Source organism: Cnephaeus nilssonii (assembly GCF_951640355.1).
Source record: "Cnephaeus nilssonii genome assembly, chromosome: 18".
Lineage (NCBI taxonomy): Eukaryota > Metazoa > Chordata > Mammalia > Chiroptera > Vespertilionidae > Cnephaeus > Cnephaeus nilssonii.
The window spans coordinates 7,815,606-7,831,934 of record NC_137089.1 but is presented as its reverse complement, the minus strand read 5'-3'; the positions used below and the strand labels follow the sequence as shown (position 1 = coordinate 7,831,934).

The following is a 16,329-nucleotide window of genomic DNA, read 5'->3' as shown; positions in this document are numbered from 1 at the left end:
CTGCATTCCCACCAGCAGTGCACGAGGGTTCCTTTGTCTCCGCATCCTCGCTAGCACTTGTCGTTTGTTGACTTGTTGATAATAGCCATTCTGACAGGTGGAAAGTATTTCAAAGCATATTATTGCTAGGTCACAACAGTGTTTCTTTTTAGGAGTGGAGGGGGGGGGTCAGAAACTTAAGGGTGCTTTTACTTAGTTTACTGGGTGAAAACTATCTGAATATATATGTATGTTTTTTTAATATATTTTATTGATTTTTTACAGAGAGGAAGAGAGAGGGATAGAGAGTTAGAAACATCGATGAGAGAGAAACATCGATCAGCTGCCTCTTGCACACCCCCTACTGGGGATGTGCCCGCAACCAAGGTACATGCCCTTGACCGGAATAGAACCTGGGACCCTTGAGTCCGCAGGCCGACGCTCTATCCACTGAGCCAAACCGGTTTCGGCTGAATATATATGGTTTTTCTGATCGTTTCTGAAGCAGTCTTAAAATGATAAGTCAGAGTGTTTTGAATAGCTAAGTTGGGAGAAGAATGGAGAAATCTCTTTGAATAAAGGTTTTGTTTGTTGTTTGTTTGTTTGTTTTGGGTCCTTTGAGTTATATTTGACATTTTGCTTGTCTTTAGAATGAACGTGAGATTGGTTCTTTTTAGTTTTTCAGAGTTTTAAAAATCCGTCTAGTTTATTTTTGCAACAACCTAATGCGATAGGAAGAGCAGACTCTTGCCCCCTTTGCCAGTGAAGAAACTGGGAGTCAGTGAGATGCAGGGTCTGTCTGTCTGAGATCGTCTGAGGTGTGGTTTAGAAACTGTATTTAATCCTCAGTTTCGTGGGCTTCACCTTCTCCAACTACTGCCTCTCCGATAAAGCAACTGAAAAACACAAAAGGAGTTCACAAGAGAAAGAAGGGACATTTTTATTTGGGACAGCAGGCGGTTCCTTCACTGATTGATACTAAAAGAATTGACAGTTTTGCCCTAACCGGTTTGGCTCAGTGGATAGAGCGTCGGCCTGCAGACTTAAGGGTCCCAGGTTCGATTCCAGTCAAGGGCATGTACCTTGGTTGCGGGCACATCCCCAGTGGGGGGTGTGCAAGAGGCAGCTGATTGATGTTTCTCTCTCATCAACGTTTCTAGCTCTCTCTCCATCTCCCTTCCTCTCTGTAAAAAATCAATAAAAAATATATTTTAAAAAAGAATTGACAGTTTGGATAGAAAAACAAATTTTTGATAGAAAAACAAATTTTTGATAGAAAAGCAAATTATGTCCACCGCTCGGGCATAGTGGGTTGTCGGTGAATACCACATGGAGGAACAAACCCATTTTTATCCTAACCGTGGGCTTTGCAGCTGGATTAAATGAGAAAGACTCATTTGCTGCCTTCACCTTTAAAGGTCACTTTCAAAATGAGCATCCAAAGATCCTGCTTTGCCTTCCTCTTTGCTGTGAGGTTCCATCTTTTTTTTTTTTTTTTATATCAGACATATAAGGTTCAAGTAACTACCCCAAAACCTAGAAAAGCTGTCAGAACTGAGCCCACATTCAGAAATTTATGGATGATAAGTCTTTCCTGCTGTTATTCTAGTTGAAGTGAAATGACATAGTTCTGTTCTGAGAATATTGACAAATCATTAAATTATATCTTTTTATATGGAAACCCAGATTTCCATTATGTTCTTTTCATTCTTTTCTATATTGTGTACGTAAGGTTACAGGTATGATGTGTCAGTATTTCCCTCCAAAATGGCTTCGACTACAATCATGTATTTTCAAAAGCAAATTGTTTTTTGAACATGTCAGTTGAGTCTAGAATCTTTGGTTTTCTAAGAGAGTTGCTTTCTGTGAAGATTTCATCATAGGAATTCCATTTCCTGTGCAAATACCACTAGTTTCTTTGCTTGCAAAAAACTAAGGAAAGAAAAGGAGGAAAAAAAAAAAAAAGGTGGGGTGGCTCCTTTCAGGGTCAAATTGGCAGCCAAAAAAAATTTTAAAAGCATACAAGGACACTTCCATGTTCTTCTATCGCTGCTGCACACCATATGGTTACCATATCATTTAGTTGGGATCATTGGAATCAAAGATAAAACTTTTTTTTTTCTAATTTTAGTGCTTTTTCTCAAAGGAGACATTAATGACAAAAACCATATGGTTGTGGGAACTCGGGCCTTAATAAGTGCATTCAAACATTGCTCTAACAATATGCATTAAAGTCTTGTTTTCATTAAGCTAATGTAACCCTCAGACCCTCGATTCCATTTTGCATTTATGGAGAAACATTTACTGGAAAGATATTAGACACCATTCTAATTACCTAATCTGGCACCAGAATTAGAGCAAGCAGAATTGCTTTGTATTACCATATTTTTTAAATTGAAAGAAGATGTTTATGGAACCACTAAATTAAGCCGAGCGCCACGTGAAAGCCTCTTGTCTTGTGCCATCCATACATTTAAATTTGAAACTGGAGGCATGCGTGTTTACTATTAATCACTCAGTTGTGTGACAGGGATTGTATTAAACATGAAGTTAGGGATCCCACCAAAATACAGATTAAAGGAAACTTTTTTTTTGTTTAGTGAAAACAGTCCTAGATACAGCTTCTTTTCTTATAAGCCTCTTCCCTTGTAGACATCCGTTAAGAAGGATAGGTATGCTTTAACCACATCCACCCTTTCACAGTCTCCTTTGCAGAAACGTATTTGAGTCTGCAACTAAGAAGTTATTATCTCTAACACACAGCCAAAGAGATGTGCGTTGTATAACTTGTCTTCGGGATTGCTGTTTTGTGTGTCTTCAAATCAACTTTTGTCCTGCATATCTTAAGGCTGTTTCTGGATCGGAGCCCGGGAACGCTTTGCCAAAACACATCTGCACACAAGATGTCCAGCCGGGGAGTCAGCCCTCCTGATTATCATTCAGGAATTTGTCTCTCGGAGCTGGCGGAACTCTGCTTGCCTGCTTGCTTAAATATTGCTGGCATGCCTGACAGAAGGAATCTGATAGAGCCTGGCGCTGTGATCCCAACCGGTTCTAGTTCATACAGCATGGCCACAGTCTGGTTTGCAGTGTACGTGGGAGGTGGGGGTTATGATATATCCCAGGTGCCTCCTCTTGATAAGAATGCTGAAGATAAGATGAAGAAGGTCATGGGACAGTGTTACTCCCCCCTCGGCCCCCATCCCCCCCCCACCCCATCATTCTGAATCTCACGCTTTGTTAATGGAGTACTGGAGATACTATTTTTGTGTGTGTTTGTGGTGTGTGTTTTTTGTCTCCTCCTTTATTAAATCATTTTTTTAAAAAAAATCTTTGGAATCCTTTGAAACAACCAGGACTTAGAGAGGTTTGCAGTATATTGTTTTGGACAATTTTTCTATCTCATCCATAGGCTTCAGAATGATTCTTAAAACGTTTTAAATGTTCAGGTGGCATTGCTATTTTATTACCTATGGATGGCACCCAGTGTCTGAGATCTGCCTTCGCTAAAGGAGGAAACAGAGTTTAAAAATATTTGAAAATGTATTTGTTACCCACATGACCCTCTAGACTAACTGCAAATGGTTTATTTTTAGCATCTTGCTTCAGCGCGTGGTATGTGCTTATCTTTAGCAAATATCCGAGTAGTTTATACCTTGCGCAGAAACACGCTTTGGCATTCTTATGGGATGGATCCTTGGTTAACACCTCAGGTAATGGAATGAGTTTCCAGTCCAGCCCTGGTGCCTGTCCCTGATAGTCTAGACTCGAGGCCCAAAGAGGAAGCCAGCTGGCCCCTCCTGTGTTCAGAAATGCTTTTCAACTGACGGGTTAATTAATATGCATGGCATCGTATTCCTACCCATAAGACCCTGGGTTGCAGAGAGGTTTAGGTTATGGGTCTTCCCTTGAATTTGGAGAGGTAAGTGTTGTTCTTCACTCTGCCACCTATTCACTCTGTCCCCCCTGCCTCCTCCCAAGGGAGAAAAATAAAAGAGAATGAGAGGAGAGAAAAATACAACAGCAACCTGGATTTATAATGTCAGAGCAAATTTACTTCTTAGAGTAAAATTCCATTTCCATTTGAACAGTTTACTGCGTGGAATTGTCTCCTTCCCTTTCGTTACCTTTGAGATTGCCAGGATTCTGTGTCCACAAACAAGTTCTGGAAATCTTTTTCCAAGTGCTGGGCTCGGTGAGGAAGGAGAGTACTATTAAACTATGTGCAATTTTTACAATAAGGATGCTATAAAGAAAGCAGGTTATTTTCGTAGACCACTCATATATGCTACTTTGTGCATGAATTCCACTTGGGATATCTGAGCACACTCAGGGCATTACTTAAATGTATGAATCTGACAATTACTAAATATAATTTCTACATTCATCTCTATTATGATTATTATTATTGTTATTATTATTATTATTATTATTATTATTTGAAGTTCGTAGTAGACCAGAGATGTTTCATAGGATTAGCCCGTTTTACCTGGGCAAGTTACTAGGTTCACAAATGAAGTGTGTAAGTATTTCACCTACCCTGTGTCTTCCATGAGGAATAAACAGAAATTGCTGATGGATGGAGCCGGAACTTGATATCCTGGGGAGCTTAGTATTATAATAGATACAGATCTGAAGGACCTTAAAAATAAATACGTCCCAATCCCCGTGCTCCCCGTGGTCCTGGAAGCCGAAGAGGTGAGGTGGCTCCCCCAGGTCAGGCACCTCATGCTCGGGGCAGTCCAGGGGAGGGAGCCGCTGACCCTGTCGCCCAGCACGGAGATCCTGGAAGTCAAACCCGCTGCCTTCACCCCCTCCCGCTCCTGCAGGCGAACCTGCCGCTGCTGCAGCGTGAGCTCCTGCACTGCGCGAGGCTGGCCAAGCAGAACCCGGCCCAGTACCTGGCCCAGCACGAGCAGCTGCTCCTGGACGCCAGCACCACCTCCCCTGTGGACTCCTCCGAGCTGCTCCTCGACGTGAACGAGAACGGGAAGAGGCGGACTCCAGACAGGTGAGGGGGAGAGGGCCGGGCTGGCCCGGCCTTGGCCTGGTACCCGTGGGGCGCGGACCTGCTGCGCGGGATGTCTACACTGCTCACCTGCACCTGCTGCAAAATAGCCATAAGCTGAAGGGTCCCTCTTGGGGGCCTCGCTCTGGCCTGGGATGTTACAGAGGGATGACGCTCCGGCCTGTGCCAGGCTTTGGTGACGGCTCATCTTTGTTGCTTATAATATTGAAGTCAAAGGGGCAGGCCCTGGCCAGGTAGCTCCCTCAGTTGGGGAGAACATCGTCCCAACACGCCAGGGTTGTGGTTTGATCCCCAGTCAGGCCACATACAAGAATCAACCAATGGATGCATACCTAAGTGGAACAACACCCCTCCCCCCCCCCGCCTCTCTGTCTCTGTCTCTGTCTCTCTCTCTCCTTTCCTCCCTTTCTAAAAAAAAAAAACATAAAAAATTCTTTAAAGATTAAGTAAAGTAAAAGGTAAAGATGAATGATATTCAAATGTGCTAACTGCCACTGATGGTTCTTAGACACACAGTATTAAAATTGTCACTTAAAAAATATAATTCTTTTTTTTTTTTTTAATCCTCACCCGAGGATATTTTTCCATTGATTTTTTAGAGAGAGGGAGAGACAGAGAGAAATATCAATGTAAGAGAAACACATCGATTGGTTGCCTCCTGCACGCGCCCGATTAGGGCCCGGGCCGGGGAGGAGCCTGCAAACGAGGTATGGGCCCTTGACCGGAATCGAACCCGGGACCCTTCAGTTCCCAGGCTGATGCTCTATCCATTGAGCCAAACTGGCTAGGGCACACAGAATGTCATTAAAAGCAAGCCAGTTTACATACAGTTACTATAGTTTTTATGCTATAATCTCTGGAATTTCTCTCCTCTTGACATAGGACCTCTCTCTTAATAGTGCAAAATTCCCGAAGCAAAGGTTAAACACTGGTTTACTTCTGACATACTGTAGACTCACTTTCATATGTGACCTACCAATAGTGCTCCTTTTTATTTTTATTCTTGCAAGTCGTCTTTCCTCGGCCACATGTAAGCATTCAGTCCTTTAGCTTTTAAAGGAACTACTTAACCCAGGTGTCTGCATGGCACAACCTGAAAACCAAGTAGCGGCCCAAGGATAGGCGCTTCCCCTGTGCGTTCTGTGTGATCCTGTTTACCCTGCAGGAAGGCGGTACTGGGTGCAGGTATGAGATGAGAAAAAAGCGGGTGCACCTCCATTTCTTCCAGAACAGTGTAGGAAAAGAATCAGGGGGAGACCGGGTGGAAAATTGGGGAGAAAAAGCATTTGCTTGGGTGGAGGCGAGGGTAACAGGGAAAGGTTTAGAGAGCTGTGATAAATGTAAAACTCATCCTATAGGCAAAATTGGAAATGGACACAACGTATTCTAGAAAGCTGCTAGCAGTGGTTCTCAGCCTTTCTAATGCCGCGACCCTTTAATACAGTTCCTCATGTTGTGGTGACCCCCAACCATGAAATTATTTTCGTTGCTACTTCATAACTGTAATTTTGCTACTGTTAATGAATCGTAATGTAAATATTTGTGTTTTCCGATGGTCTTAGGCGACCCTGCTAGCGGTTCTCAACCTGTGGGTCACAACAGGTAATGTTGCTACTGTTAATGAATCGTAATGTAAATATCTGTGTTTTCCAATGGTCTTAGGCTCTACAGCAGGTTGAGACCCACAGGTTGAGAACCGCTAGCAGGGTCGCCTAAGACCATCGGAAAACACAGATATTTACATTACGATTCATAACAGTAGCAAAATTACAGTTATGAAGTAGCAACGAAAATAATTTCATGGTTGGGGGTCACCACAACATGAGGAACTGTATTAAAGGGTCGCGGCATTAGGAAGGTTGAGAACCACTGTGCTAAGGAGCCATAACAGGCAGCCTGAACACTTTTTCATTCATTTCCCTATATGCCCAGCCATTGCCCCACGGGTTCTTTCCCAGTGATTTCCATTTGAAAGTGCTGTGCCTTTAGCCATTCCTCAGGCAGTGCTGAGGTCAGCCCTGAAGGACGTGCTGACATCATACGGAAACGTCATGTTAGTGCGCTGTAGCCATGTGTGTGCATGCATGCTTGCCGTCACTACGGTAGGACAGACTCTCAGAGAGCCTTCAGTGTCATTGTCCCCGGGGTGACTCATCCACAGAATTGGCGGCTGGAGCGGGAAGGAGCAAGCTTGCTCTTGGGATGGAGCTTTCTTGTTCACGTGGAACCCCGGAAGGTGTGTTGCAACGGAAAGATGGCAAGTGGATTTCCTTCGCGTTAGGAGGAAGGGGAATGAGAGCGTGTTGTGTAAATACACTTGCATCTTGTGGGAATTCGGTCGGAGCCAAGATAACATGGGCCCCTCCCGTCTGTCTCTGCCTGTATTCCCTGCATCTTGTTTGCACATGCATGTTGCTCTCCTCTGGTTATTTATCTGCGCCTCCAGACCCACTGCAGAGGACGGAGCCGTCTGACGGCAGAGGTTTTTTTGTTTCCCTGAATGTTTGGCGGGCGCATATGGTCTGACATGGATGAGCAGCCACGTCGAGATGCTGGAGTCTATTAAACTGGCTCATTAAAAAGATCAATCTGTTTCTGTAATAACACAGGGAACCATCAGTCACTGGGAGAGGGAAAGACTGACACCTGAGGAGAAAACACATCCTGGTAATTTGTCCATGACACGTCACGAACCAAAGAGCACTCTACATTTTGTTTACAACTTTGGGGGCTTACATTTTGTGATAATTGCAGATTTAATCTACTAAACTGTTGTCACATGTTTTAGGGATGGCTTTTTGGCAAATTTAACTTTTTTCGCTCCTCAAATATGACTGTCACTGGTTATGTCTCTCTTTTTTTAAAGCATTATTCTTATTTACAGAGAAATGAAGACTCTGGGGAAGCCTACAAAATCATTTTTTCCCCTGTATGGAGCAGTGAAATTTACTTTCTTTTCTTTCCTTTTTTTAAAAAAATATATATCTTTATTGATTTCAGAGAGGAAGGGAGAAGGAGAGAGAGATAGAAATATCAATGATGAGAGAGACTCATGGATTGGCTGCCTCCTGCATGCCCCCTACTGGGGATTGAGCCCACAACCCAGGCATGTGCCCTGACCAGGAATCGAACCGTGACCTCCTGGTTCATAGGTCGATGCTCAACCACTGAGCCATGCTAGCTGGGCAGAAGGCTATCATTTTGAAACCATGTTCACTGAATATATAACATTTGCCAACACAGTACACACAAGCTGAAACTACTAGGTTCATTTTTTTTCTGTAAAATGAATGATGTTTCTATTTTTTTGTATTTATTAAGAATAAAGGTAAATAGGTACACTTTACAAGGAATTGCAAGATTAATTAACTATGAATAAGAGACTAGAAGTTAAAAATTAAATCTATTATCTACAGTATTCAGTTTTGTAGGAAAAATATGTTTAATTTTATATTAATATATTGTTGTTTTGTGTCAGATCTTTTATGCATATTTAACTTTCAAGGAGTAATCATCCATGTAGAAATGAATTTTTTAAAAATACTTCCAGTTGTGAAGGATTCTAGTGAAATAGTATTAAGTTGCTTTACATGATGAGATAGCATGGTTTGTAGAGGACATTTTGGTCTCTCCATACTGGTCTCAACATGGACATGCTAGCCTAGCCATGCTGAATACATATATATATATATTTTTTTTTTTTTCAGGAAGGGAGAGGGAGTGGGAGAGAGAAACATCAGTGATGAGAGAATCATTGATTGGCTGCCTCCTGCACACCCCCTACTGGGGATCGAATCCACAACCCAGATACGTGCCCTGACTGGGAATCGAAACATGACCTCCTAGTTCATAGGTCAACGCTCAACCACTGAGCCACATCAGCCGGGCACTGCTGAATACTCTTCATGTCTTCATGCCATAATTCTAGTCATGCTTCACAGGCTAACTCAGACAATATCTACTATTTAATACAGGCTTCCCAATCATAAATGGTTACTATTCCCTGAGACCTTAAGATGTGCCTGGCCTTGTGCTAAATAATTTACATGCTAACACATAGCACTTATTTCCTAACAGTCCTATTGCGTAGATTCAGGCAGGCAGGGCAATGTGTCTGAGGTCACATAGCTTGTAAGAGGCACGGATGGGATTCTAACCCTAGATTCTCTGCTCATAACTAGGATTCTACACTATCAGCTTGAAGTTATTGAGTGCTAACTATGTGTTAAGCTCTTTATGTAGATTCTTTCAGCTAGTCCTCTCAGTAACTCTGAGGTCATCATTCCCATTTTGTGGATGAAAACACAGAGGCTCATAGAGGTCAAGTTCATATGTCCAACCAATAGCAGAGCCAAAATTTGAACCAACTTCATAGACCCTGCTCTTTCAAGTGCACATTCTGGAGTGATTTTTTTTCTCACTCTACTCTTCCATGTTACTTTGGTATGATGTTTATGGTACCTGCCAAGTGCAGGTCCTGTGTGAAAATATAGAAGTCATGTCTCCAACTGAATTGTCTTCACGGTAAAAGATTTATTGCCAGTATACTTCCACAAAGAATGTTTGTCTGGTATTAAATAATTTTATGGAGGGTGCTGGGGGATTATCTCTTGATTATCTTTGTATGCCCACTAAAGCTCGGGATAGTGTATTACACATAGTGGGTATCTATGTACACCCACTCACAAAACAACAACAAAACCCTACTCCTTGAATCAATAAATCATTAAAGTTAAACTTAATGTAGTCACTTTCAGTATGATACAAAATAGTCTCTCCCTTAAGAGTCTTTCTTGCTTTCTTTTTATTTTTTATTTTTATTGATTTTTTTTTTTTTTTTTTTTACAGAGAGGAAGGGAGAGGGATAGAGAGTTAGAAACATCCATGAGAGAGAAACATTGATCAGCTGCCTCCTACACACACCCCCACTGGGGATGTGCCCGCAACCAAGGTACATGCCCTTGACCGAAATCGAACCTGGGACCCTTCAGTCCGCAGGCTGATACTCTGGCTAGGGCCTTTCTTGCTTTCTACCATTTTAAAAGCTGCATCTCTGAGACACACAACAATGAAAATAGCCATCACCAGCCCAGGAACAAAATGCTATGATTGGTTCACTGACCAAAAAAAACTGGAGCGCTTCACTCCAAATGTAACGTTGACAGAACAGAGTAAGAAAGCACAGCCCCGGACAGTAGGAGCAGTATAAATTGAAGATGCCAGCAGTGGCCAGGAATTAGGAAAGGCAGGGGACAGCCAGTAACAGGAGTTATCCGCTGAGCAGATGGCGAGCTCTGGGAGACACATGCCACCTTCTTGTTGGGGGAGAGAAGGAGGCTCAGATGGCTCTGAACCTGCTGTATTGTCATCCTGGAAGGTCCAGGCATCATGCTTATTTGTCTGAAGTGGTCCTCATCCACCTGCATTTCATTCACTCCTGGAGGTATTCGCATGCTGCCTGGGAGGTATCTCCGTGGCTGCCTGGCCATGGAGAGACTGAAGGCTCTTCCTACCATATGGCCCGGTAGTAATGGTCCCGTGTCATGCAGCTTTCTGTTATCTCTCATGGGAATATCCTACTTCCTCTAAAATGATAGCAAAACCCAGAAACCACTATGGGTTGTCATGAAGAATTAGGTTTGATTTTTTTTTTTAAGGAGGTAGGGAATTTGTAATATATTTTGTTTTAGATACATTTTTTTGTACCAATAGAAAGGTATTATGGCTCAAGCTGGATAGAGCATCAGCCTGCAGATGGAAGGGTCCCAGGTTCGATTCCGGTCAAGGGCACATGGCCGGGTTGTGGGCTGGATCCCTAGTAGGGGGCATGCAGGAGGCAGCCGATTCATGATTCTCTCTCCGTTCCTCTCTGAAATCAATAAAAATATATTTTAAAAAAAGTAAGGTATTATGTAAAATTCTTATCTAAATTCACTTAGTTTTGCCTACTACAGTTTGAAAGGGCAACAAATAAACAAATTTGGAATCTGCTCAGGCAAATGAGGTGTAGATAGTTGTAGGCATTCTAAGAAGGAGACAGACAAATAACAATTGCATTGCTTTAGTTACCTGTTTGAGTTACATTTCTGGACATGCATCCTTTAAATAGGCTTAACCTTTTACTAGACGTGAATGATTCAAGGAAGGACCAGTCAGACCTTTCACAGGCTTGTTTTTGAGCGCCGTGAGTGTTTTAATGTTGTGCTATTAGCATCTAACTACTTCTGTGAGGTGATGAGCTCTATTGTTTCCATAGCGAGCGGAGTATTAGGGCCCAGGGTTGGACAGCGGAGTCCTGATAGGAATGATAGGACAGACTCGGGACTGAGCCCTGCTTAGGATGTCAGTGTCCTTGCTGAGGGGGAAATATCTCTTTGGATAATAACTGACCAGGTGGCTGATCTAAGGGGAAAGGTAAACAACATTCTAAAAACTCTAAGAATTCTTTTACTGTTGTATGTTGTTATATTTGAACAAGGGCAGACAAAACCCGTAAGTTGAAATGGTTTAACACAAGTGGGCCAAAAACGTTTGTATATTTAGAAGTGCAACAGTGGCCGCTATAAGGTATTTAGAGGATATTTCCTATTTCTGCACAAAGAATTAGCTATAAATAATACGTCGTTCAAAGCAAAGAACAGAGAACTACTCTGCTGGCTAAAGTGGTTGACACAGGCACCGTTTGGCCAGAGGACCATCAGCCCTATGTCTTTGGATCTGCAGAACCATGCCGCTTATTTTATTTTATTGATTGATTGATTGATTGATTGATTGATTTCAGAGAGGAAGGGAGAGGGAGAGAGAAATGGAAACACCAATGATGAGAGAGAATCATTGATCGGCTGCCTCCCGCATGCCCCCTACTGGGAATTGAGCCCGCAACCTGGGCATGTGCCCTTGACCGGAATCGAATCCCAGACCCTTCAGTCCACAGGTGGAGGCTCTGTTCACTGAGCCAAGCCATCTAGGGCCAGCACCATTACATTTAGACGTAAATATAGGAAAATAGAATTAAAGAGGTGTCAAACTAGAAGGGACCTCAGAAATCATCTAGTCCAGTGGTTTTCAAACTTGATTTTAGCGGCAGACTTTTTCCTATAAAGTACTTTGAACAATAAAGATAAAAAAATAAAATGAAATGGAACCTAAATTTATAAAAAACCAGATAAGAAGATGTGGGTTCCTCTGGCCCTTTAAATCTTGATTGTTTGCAGGAAAAGTTCTTCATTGCCTGCAGAATCCCTTCAGTGCCTCAGGTGGCACAGTTTGAAAACCACTGACTTAGTCCAACCCTTTCATTTTACAGATGAGCAAACTGAGGTCCAGAGAGGTTAAGTGGCTTGCCCAAGGTCACACAGCTAGTCATGGAAGAGCCAGGACTAGATCTCATAGCTCATGATTCCCAGTCCAGAGCTCTTTCCACTACACCACACTGCCCGTAAGGTAGGTGATGTGTTAGCATTATGTTCATAGCTACTAATAGTCTGCAGTATTTTTTCAACTGATTTGTGCTGGCCATATGCATTGAATGTTGAAGTGTATTTTTCAGGAATGTATAGAACATGGAAATACAGATTAGAATCACATAGATATACTCTTAGAAGATAAATCAGTATATAAAATGTTTCCTTTCACTTTTTAAAATTACGTTAAAGAAACACGTTTAGGCAATGTCTGAGCTATAGTGGACATTTTTGTCTGATATTAATGATGCTTTAGGACAGACACATACTTTGATGGGAGCCTCATTGAGACATCTGGCCAGCATTGGCCAGTCTGCCGTCTCCAGGACAATGCATCTTTCTCCAGGATGCAGTGGGCATGTATTCATTGCACACTGAACTCTGAGTTTTCCTCAGTTTTTTGTGTGCCGTACCTTCTCTCTCCAAATCCTTTATCCTTCTCCATCTCATGCGTGTAAATTGTCACTGGGGGCCTACCCTACTCGATGTAAAGGATGGCTCGTTGTAGAATCTCTTGGCCCTAATGATCGCCCTTGTTAAGACAGTTGCTACTCCGGTTCCTCTAGTACTACCAGACAAAGACTATCCTGAAAGCCAGGAACATGGGGGGAAATGTCTTCAGGCCTCTATGCTGTTCTTCCCAACGTAGAATCCAAAAGGCGTGCAGAAACCTGTAGCTGCTGCGACTTGGTAGAATTCTTATGGGGACATTGTACACGGGAAATAGACTTTACGACGGGTCTAACGATAGAGTGCTGGTCTGGCGGTGAGGGCCAGCTCCTTCATCAGAAATTAGCGTGGGAGCTGTTATTCCCATCACAGTGGGATGTGGCTTGTTCCTGTCTTACTTGAGTATATGAAGTTTGTCCTTACAAATAGAGATCTAGTCAGCCGGATAATGGTTCTCCAGCCCCACCTCTTTTTGAAGAAATGTAGGAGCGGTGATTAGTTATCGGGTCTCATTTATATCAGTGTATTCCGTCCGAAAGCCAAGTGCAGAGTTTTGCGTGTCATGTAATCAAGTGCAGTCAGGGTGTGCTGTCCTGCCCCGAGGCCTGATGACCCCAGTGAGGTCACGTATGATCTCTGAGCATGTTTCCCCAACTTTAAAATAAGGGGGCTCACCTAATATCTCTTTAGTCGCAGCTAGCTCCGTGTGACCGCCGATTGATGCCCAGGTGACCCCAGGCAATGGGAGAGTGCCAGACATTGCATTGCATTATTGTGTTAGCTCATTTGATCAGCAATTTCCCACAGAGCTGTCTGTGATGACCGGAATGTTCTCTGTCCGTGCAGTCCCCGTCTGTAGCCATAGCCCCAAGTGGTGACTGAGCACCTGAAATGTGGCCACTGCTCCTGAAGACCCGAATTGTAAACTTTGATGTTAATTAACTTACATTTAAATTTAAGCAGACACGTGGCTACTGCATTGGGCAACACAGCTGTTAGGTGTTCTCTGATATGAAAGTTAGCCAGGCTGGATGCATGGAGTAGGTGTCTAACCTGAAGAATTCATCAGGAGAATGATGTCTGACTTGAACCTTCACTAGATGCAATGTCTTAGGGTAATATGTTAGGAATCACCTACTCTCTTTTGAATAGAAATGTTATCTACGGAGTGAGATTGGGGTTTCCTTTTATTCATGACCCTAAACATGTATGAGCCTCAAATGAAAATGTATTTCCTAAGAGATGTTTGAGAATTGAACCATTTTCTCCTGTGGGCAGTTCGGTGATCATGTAGACCTCAGCATGGGTTTCAGTGAATTACCAGTCAGTGATCTTCTGAGTTTACAGAGTTTCTGACCAATACAGGAATATTGTTTATATTGCAAGTTCAAATGTGAGTGCTTGAATTATGCTGGTTTCTGAATATATCATGAAACAAAATCTTTCTCTCCTTCCTCCCCCGCCCCCGCAGAACCAAAGAAAATGGCTTTGACAGAGAGCCTTTGCACTCAGAACATCCAAGCAAGCGACCATGCACTATTAGCCCAGGCCAGCGGTACAGTCCAAATAATGGCTTATCCTACCAGCCCAATGGCCTGCCTCACCCCACCCCACCTCCACCTCAGCATTACCGTTTGGACGATATGGCCATTGCCCACCACTACAGGGACTCCTATCGACACCCCAGCCACAGGGACCTCAGGGACAGAAACAGACCTATGGGTAAGACGGAACGATTTGCTCGCTTCTTATGGGATTGGATGTATGTCTCTGCCTTAACCAATGTGCTTTGAGGAATGAAGGATTCGGTGCCTTTTTTTTTTTTTTTAACTTGAAACTGCCAGTGAATGCATTTAGTATTGAAATTTCGTGTCAAAGATTTATCATTCCAGAGATGGAATGAGTTTGGATAAAGATGTGTTCCATTTGCCTCCATTCATTCTTTGAATAAAACCAGGGGAAACGAAGCATGTAGGAGACATTGCCTTCTAAAGAGCAAGTGAACAGCATGAAAAATGAGAGGGAAGATGAACAAGGTGGGTTTTGATGCATGATCAGTGGTTGAGGTGAAGGTATCATCAGAGCACTGTTCCTGGAGCTCCTGCAATTCTTCTTCTTCTTCTTTTTTAAATCTTCATTGTTGAAAGTATTACCTATGTCCCCCTTTTGGCTCCATTTAGCCATCTTAGCCTGCACCGGCCCCCCGCACCAGGCCTTCCCCACACTGTTGTCTGTATCCATGGGTTATGCATAAATGCGTACAAGTTCTTTGGTTGAATTCTTCTCACCCACCCACCCCCCTCCTTCCCTCTGAGATTTGACAGCCTGTTCCATGCTTCTCTGTCTCTGGGTCTGTTTTATTCATCAGTTTATTTTGTTCATTAGATTCCAGTGATTCTTAATTTTTGGCGAGTCAAGCTATTTATAAGCTGACGGAGAGCAATAGCCAACCCTCTCTTTTTCCATCTTCTGTGTCTAGGCCACCCACCAACAGGACTTCTCTTTACCTCATGGCTAGTTGCTGACTAATTTTCCTGACATGGGTGATTTGTTGGGCAAGGATGCTGGAAACGGGAAGGGAGAAAGTGCAAGTGGAAAACCAGAGCGTAGACCTGAGGATGCAGAGCTCTGGGAAGTGCAGCCGGTGACTCAATGCCTGAATAGTCGGGACAGCGATTTTAGCCACAGGCAGAGGTAGCCTGGTGAGCAGCAGTGTACAGTAGATGTTTAAGCAGGTTACTAGCACATGGGGCTGCCATATATAAGGTCTGTTTGCCTTTCCACATACAACCCTCTAAGTCAGGGATCCTCAAACTTTTTAAACAGGGGGCCAGTTCACTGTCCCTCAGACCATTGGAGGGCCGGACTATAGTTTAAAAAAAAACCATGAACAAATTCCTATGCACACTGCACATATCTTATTTTGAAGTAAAAAAACAAAACGGCAAAAACACCCGCATGTGGCCCGCGGGCCGTAGTTTGAGGACGCCTGCTCTAAATGTTTAGAAAGCAGTAGGGTAAGGTGAGGGGCAGTTAAGGCCCAGGTTGTGAGATAGCAAAGTAGTAGTTCTGCTTCCCTACAGTAGTCAGTTCTGCAATCACAATGTGTCCGAGAAGGGGCTAAGCATATAATGTGTGCTTTCCTCATAGTCAATCTAATGTTCTCTCAGTACCATTTCTGAACAACTCTCAAAAGTGGTTATGTGATTTCTCAGGCAGGGTTGATATTTTGACCCCGAAATCAAATGTGGTAACAACCCCCTCCAAGCAAAAGCCTGGCCATTTGTCTCTAACTCAATGCCCCAGACACCTGATTGTTCATTTTCAAGTAGAAGTGGAGTCACCAGGTCATTGTAAGGGCAATTCAAGATATCCCACTTTGTAGGTGCTAGGAAATGGTCCATTTCT

At 43.1% G+C, this 16,329-nt stretch overlaps 1 protein-coding gene across 3 annotated transcripts in view; it reads left to right on the top strand.

The window, feature by feature from the left end:
• RUNX1T1 (RUNX1 partner transcriptional co-repressor 1) overlaps positions 1-16,329 on the top strand; it is a 111,085-nt gene that overhangs the window by 54,346 nt on the left and 40,410 nt on the right. For all 3 annotated transcript variants that reach the window (XM_079796556.1, XM_079796557.1, XM_079796558.1), the window contains exons 5-6: positions 4,809-4,990; positions 14,393-14,643. In XM_079796556.1, the coding sequence (XP_079652682.1) occupies positions 4,809-4,990; positions 14,393-14,643 (433 nt within the window). The remainder of the gene's footprint in view (positions 1-4,808; positions 4,991-14,392; positions 14,644-16,329) is intronic.